Source organism: Henckelia pumila, unplaced genomic scaffold, assembly GCF_033568475.1.
Source record: "Henckelia pumila isolate YLH828 unplaced genomic scaffold, ASM3356847v2 CTG_466, whole genome shotgun sequence".
In the NCBI taxonomy this organism is placed as follows: domain Eukaryota; kingdom Viridiplantae; phylum Streptophyta; class Magnoliopsida; order Lamiales; family Gesneriaceae; genus Henckelia; species Henckelia pumila.
This window is the reverse complement of record NW_027331833.1, coordinates 279,177-286,366: the sequence shown is the minus strand read 5'-3', so window position 1 is coordinate 286,366 and position 7,190 is coordinate 279,177. Positions and strand designations below refer to the sequence as shown.

At 35.5% G+C, this 7,190-nt stretch overlaps 1 protein-coding gene across 1 annotated transcript; it reads left to right on the top strand.

Moving 5' to 3' along the window:
* Positions 1 to 651, top strand: LOC140872684 (uncharacterized). The gene has a single exon (XM_073275564.1). The coding sequence runs from the start codon at positions 1 to 3 to the stop codon at positions 649 to 651; it is 651 nt and encodes a 216-aa protein (XP_073131665.1).
* Positions 652 to 7,190: the final 6,539 nt, after the last annotated feature.

The following is a 7,190-nucleotide window of genomic DNA, read 5'->3' as shown; positions in this document are numbered from 1 at the left end:
ATGAGTCCTTCCAAGTTTCAAGATAGTGAGGCTCCCAAAGGAGTGATGATCAATTGCAATCCCCGTCAATCTCCGCTAAGAATCAATAGAGACTCCCATGCAATCCACAAATCTTCTTCTTCCCACCAACCGCTCGTCGTCGAAAATGCCGGAAACAGCGCTCCCAAGAACCAAACGAAACGACAGCCGGTGATCATATACACGCACTCGCCCAAGGTCATCCACGCTCAAGCTAGTGATTTCATGGCTTTGGTGCAGAAACTCACGGGATATTCGCGGTCCGAGGAGGAGGAAGGGAAATCTAGTACCGCGAAACCCGAGACGGCGACCAAGGTCGACGTCGAGGAAAAGGATTATTGTAGGGTTAAGAATATTGTTGTTGGGTACGAGGATCACGAGACGTCGTCGTCCGTCTTGACGGACGACAAGTATGTGAATGAGTTCAAGCCGGAGACGTCGATAATGTCGCCGCCGTTGTACAATCACATGCCTAATCCATACATCGTCGAGGTTCCGTTTTTCGCGCCGAATTCGAACGACTCGTATAATATGTGTTCGTCTAGGGCTGGTTCTGTTTTTCATTCTTCTAGTATGGCCAACCCTATTTCTCCTTCCTTCATGGATTACATGAAGGGATTCCCTGAATTCTGAGATGATGAATTAATCATTAGTAATAATTTTTTGATGGGATATTGAACATTATTTTCTCTATTCTTTTTCAATAAAATCTTCTAGATGAAATTCATTGTCTAAATATTAGATCTCATGCATGTTTGATTTGGACCAATGAAGGCCTATTATTGTTAATTATATTTTAAAGGGTAAAAGGAAAATTTTATCTAAATTTGATTTGACAATATGGGCTTCGGTTAAATCAGTTTGATTTTAATGCAATAGATCGACTCTTTTTGTTCATTTAATTAGTTGGCTTTTTGGAATTTTCTTTAATTTTCATTTGAGCTTGCATGTCAATAATATCTAGCTTTTTACGTCAACAACTCCGATCCATAAGCACTGATACGAAAAATCAAATAAATTATGAAAAAAATAAATAAATTGTGAGAGCACTATATGAAAATAAAATAAAATATTAAATGACGAAATTTTGACAGATTAATTAAGTAGAAGTCTAAAATCGGTAAAACCCAACTAATTAGCAGATGAAATATATATGATTTTTCATTCTGTGGTCTAATTTGTAATTTCAGAATGTTTTAATCAATTTATTTCCTTTTTTTTCTCAAGAAGCTCATGATCCCACGTATAACGTATTTGGTTTTAATCAGTTTTAATTTATTTCAATTAAATGTAGCAATTCCTAACTAAACCAAGCACTTGAAAATCTTGATTTTATGAAAAATCTCGACCAAATCAATGATTTGGTGAAATAAAACTATATTATACATAAACAAACATGTAATACCCTAATACTTATATAATTATATTTATATTATACAGAGACACTAGCATTAACTATTTTTTAACGTGATAGCTAGATAACGTGTAGCTTATCTGACACCAATATATCAAACATGGAACGAGTTTGAAACCAAATGCAGCAATCCAACCCCCAACTAAAAAAAATATTAATAATGTGATACAATATTCAGTTGAAATTTGTTGACAAGACAGCAGACGGTGTTTTTTAGATTAGGAATATTTTGATGCAATGGCCGCGCCTGCTTGAGATACTTAATTAAAACATGTGCGTATATTAAATTTTTAGATTAGGAATATTTTGATGCAATGGCCGCGCCTGCTTGAGATACTTAATTAAAGGGAAAATTGCAAATTTAGTCCTGTATGTTTGTCACTTTGCGATTTTGGTCCTTTATGTTTTCACATTTCAGTTTTAGTCCTGTATGTTTCGATTTTTGGCAATTTCGGTCCTTTTTCTTCGAAAATGCTGACGTGGCACTGTACACGTCAGCTCCACATCAGCATTGAATTTGTGCCACGTCAGCGCCACATCGGAAAAAGGACTAAAATTGCCAAAAAAATAAAGATAGCGGACTAAAACTGCAATCTGAAAATATAAAGGACCAAAATCGCAAAGTGACAAACATACAGGACCAAAAAAGCAATTTTCCCTTAATTAAAACATGTGCGTATATTAAATGAGAGCTTGTAACTATTTTAAAATATCAAATTTCATTGATAAAAAAAAAGGTTAAAGCATTTGAATAACAATTGCATGAAGTTGAAGATTGTGACAAAGCAAAAAGATCTTTTGGGTTATTAAGGTAGTGTTTGAGAGAGCTTCTTACGCATTTCTCAGTTTTTCCTTAACAAAATTTTGAAATTTTGTTAATGAAAACTGAGAAGTACTTACTAGAAGCTCTTTCAAGCACAATCTAAGAGGATTACACACACATACACAAAGACGACAAAAACAAAACAAAGAATATATTTCAGATTTCGAAGCAAATATTCGATCATTAGTATCATCTTTTACTATTTATTAAGGGTGACATACTAGAATAACTAATTGGTGTCTTGGTTTGTTTTTAAAAACATCTAAACTATCATCACCCCACTACTCCATATTTTCACGTTTCTTATTTCCCACCCATTTCAAACACATTCATTCTTCTTTCTTTTATATCATACACAATATTGTGTGTGCTTATTTGCTAGTTTTGATAATGGTTTTCGAGGTTACCTTTTTTCGCTCCGAATTCGAGCGAAACGTTGATGCATTCATTAAGGTTGCGTTTACTTTGAGATATGAGATTGTGCAAGGATAATGATGATATGATAAAAAATCATATCATATCTTTATTTATATTTTAGAGATATATCATAATATTGGATGGATATGCATAAATCTATTTGTATTATACATTACAATTCTACATGGACTCAAACTCTCTTCTTATAAAAAAGGGATCTGGAGGTTGTATTTTTACATAACTCCTCTCACTCTTGTCATGCACATATTATTTATGTCTTCACTGACGTCTTTTACATGTTTGATATCTCTTGCAATTTTCATATATCTTTTCTATTGAATCATATACTGACTTGAGCGCCGGAGTGGCTTCGCCTCTGGGCGAGCCATCTCACATGTTTTTTTTGATACACAGAAATATTTTGGGGTCATTCGGCTCGGTTTATTGAAAAAATTGGTTCGTGATTACCGGTTCGAGGTCATGTATTTGATGTGAAATTTTTGAACACATCAATTGACGCCGTCTATGAGAACGACATCTATTCCCTCGATTATATTTTCTTCCTTATGCGCTCACACAAGCTCTGAGTTGCGCCGCTACCGGCCCGACTACTACAAACTATATTTTGCTGCCCGTGTTCCTCTGATTTTTACGAATGCGTCATCTCGCATACCTCTCGTACTATGAAATCCAATGGTTGTGCCTCTGTACAAAATCTCCAAATCAGGTAATTTGAAGGATGAAACTCTTATTCACAAGAAAATGAGGTACACATTTTCTATAAATTAATTCGATGCTAGAATGTTTCAATTCTCAATTTCGTAAATCCTAAATTACTAAAAACCCATCACCCATTGTCCAATTCTCAGCCCCTTTTCTTCACAATTTTTTTTTTAAAAAAGGACAATTCTGATCACTTTTAAAGAGAATCACGTTTGATAATTTCCTCTTGGATGACCTGGATTAAATTATAAAGTTGGTTTCAATTAAACAATTATTTATTTATTTTGGTATTGGTATATCCTGTAACTAAATCAGTCATGCTTTGATTAAGTTTGCTTTTGAGGGTCTAAAGTTATAATCTATGGGTTATTTTTTGTCCCGACAACAAACAACTTAGGATTGCCCGCGCATGTGGATGACAATTTCTTTGTGATGAGACACGTTACTCCATATCATCTAATATAATTGTTATTTCCTACTACGTTATTAAAATTTTTATGCTATGCATCAATAACTTCTAGTCACGTGCATATTGTGAATAAGATGGACCATGCTCCCTGTTGATCAACAACAAGATCAAATAGCTTTTTCACTGAGGATCAACGGTAATCACATCCGTTAGTAATTTCTTATCAAATTATAATCATGATTTCAGCGAATTATATTGGTTCACGAAATCAACATTTCTTATTACATTTATGTTAGACCTTATCTCGAATATGCTATGTGATATTAATTGCTCCCTTGATACTCTTCCTGATGTTGAATTAGTATATGAGACAATTGAAATCGAGCCTCTGCCAAGTTTTTGTCCTTTTGATTGAGTATCTGCATAGAGTATCAAAATTATTGGTTCAAATTCAGAATGAATTCGACATTCAAACTCTTATACATTGACAAGAAATTACTATTTCGGATTCTTTCCGCTTTGTTTTCGTCGTTTAATGCAGAACTCAAACATGTTACGTTTGGATACATAAATCTTGCGTGGACTTAGTCAATGTCACTTTACCATAGAGTGTCTTAGTTTGACACTTTGTGAAAACTTAATCAAGCCTATCGGCAACTCGACAAATAAATATAAATTTTTAGTTATTTTTAGCAAACTATTCTTATTGTGACAAATTTTGAGATATCTCATAATAAATTTTTATGTGAAGTCATGTGTTTAATTGACCCAATATTATATTGCGCGTCTATTGCCTTGTATTTTTGTTTGAGCCTTTTTTTACAGACATCGGGCATGCAATCTCGCTGTAAGGCCCAGTTATATCACATCGGGCATGCAATCTCGCTGTAATGCCCAGTTATATCACATCGGGCATGCAATCTCGTTGTAAGGCCCAATTGTATCACATCGGACATGCAATCTCACTGTAAGGCTCAATTATATCACATCAGGCATGTAATCTCGCAGTAAGACCCTAATCTATTATATCGGAGATGCAATCTAGCAATAAGGCCCAATCTATGGTTCACCATTTTAAAAGTCCAGACAGGTCTGACATCAGAAGCCCACATCAGTGGCATTAAAAGCCCACATTAGTGGCATCAAAAGCCCACATTAGTGGCATCAAAATTCCACATCAGTGACATCAAAAATCCACATCAGTGGAATCAAAAGACCACATCAGTGGCATTAAAAGCCCACAACAGTGACATCAAAATCCCACATCGGTGGTATCACAATCCCACATCGGTAGCATCAAAATCCCACATCAATGGCATCAAAATTCCACATTAGTGGCATCAAAAGTCCACATTAGTGGCATCAAAAGTCCACATCAATGACAACAAAAATCCATATCAGTTGTATCAAAAGCCCACATCAGTGGCATTAAAAGCCCACATCAATGGCATCAAAATCCCACATTAGTGGCATCAAAAGTCCACATCAGTGGTATTAAAAGCCCACATCAGTGACATTAAAAGCCCACATCAGTGACATCAAAAGTCCGCATCAGTGGCATCATAAATCCACGTTAGTGGTGTTCTAAAAAACCGACCAAGCTTGGCACATCCCACGCAATTCGCGGTCAATTCAAAAGCCCGACCAAGCTCGGCACCATGTAATCTCACGCAACTCGTGGTTATCTCAAAATCCCGATCCGCTCGACAACAACAATTATTATCTACAGCTCTTTATTTGAGCTTGGTTTCACCAGATTGTCATGTATTGCTCTTTATTTGAGCTCGGTTCTAATCAGACCTTCATCTACATATATTTATTGAGATAAATTTTTAAACGGCTCGGGTCATCCTTATATCAGATTATACTTTTGTTGGGATCTTTATAGACTTTTTACGACAATCAATATTTTCTTGGACTCCGTCTTATGCTCAATCTTGTTTTGGTTTCAGTATCTTGACCCGACTTCTTATTGAGCGGTGTACTCAATGTAAAAACTAAAACTTGGCTTCCAAGCCTACACCAATATGGAAATATTCCCCTACTTGGAAGCTGCAATCTTACCATACCAAGATAATGGCTGATACATGGAATTCAGATCAAAACTTTGGCAATAAATAAATCAAGGCTGAAGTTTAGCCTCTTATTAAGTACAAGAATCAGACCCTTCACCCTCTTAATCACATTTTGCATCTACTCACTCAGAATACTCAGAAATCACATCAAAAATCCTCCCTCAATGCTGCTGAAAATTCGAATCATAGCTGCTTATTTTTGAAGTGTTCTAGGCGTTTCTCTGCTACAGTTGTTACTCGGTTGAGCCACTTGGAGTCAGTAAGTTATCTACTTTCCTTGCCTAATTCCTTGAGAATCTAGTTATCATATAGGTTAATAATTCTGCCATTGTTTCTCCCTTAATTCGAAGGATAGGGTCAAGGATTTGAGGAGTAAAATGTTTAAGGAATCTATCCTAGAAGGCTGCCTTGAATTTGAAAATTCAGTAGACTGAATTTTTGAGTTTTGCTTCCCAAGCTTTGACTGTTAGTTTGATTCAAGAACAACTCGGTAAGTGGGCTTGTTTTAAAACTATTATGTATGCTTTAAAGTTTCGATCGTCATAATATGTTTAAACCCTTGTTATGAATTCTGATTTACATGTATGAACCTAAAACTATTTGAGACACTGCTAAGATTCACATTATGAGTGGAAAGGGAATTTCCGAACAATGTATGTTATGGCCCTGATGCGGTAGGTAACAATAATCGTTCTATGATCTCACCCCTTAGAGGGATTACATATAGGGGACTGATCAGTTAGCCACAAGTAATGAGAAGATTTGCAGTGTTATTAAATGATAATTATGTTATGAACGATTACATTCTATGCTATGAGATGATCTGAATCTGTTTAAATCATTTTATGAATATATATGTATATGATCGATCGGCCCCCACTTGCTGAGTGTTTCCCAAAAGACTCATCCCCCTTACTTTTCCTCCGAGAAGTTGAAGAAGACTTAGACGACAAGGAGCAGGATATGTTTTGGGGTTGGTAAATAGAAGGTTGTGTTTAGTTCGTGGTTATTCTGGAATTTATCGTTTCAGTTTCTGATTTTATCTTAATGTGTTGAACCCTTCTGTAAGTTTCGTTAGTTCTTTTGATATCAAGTGTTGTCCATTTTTGTTGGAATGTAAGACAAGTTATTTTCGGCTTATTTATGAATAAAAGACTGGTTGGTATTAGACTGTGCTACAGAGGCTTGTTGTTTTATAATTTTTATAAATTTGAAACAACGCCGGTGACACGTCTCGGACACGGGGCGTGACATTAAAGTGGTATCAAAGCTGCCAGGTTCATAATTCGGTTGGGAATTCCTTAGAAAATT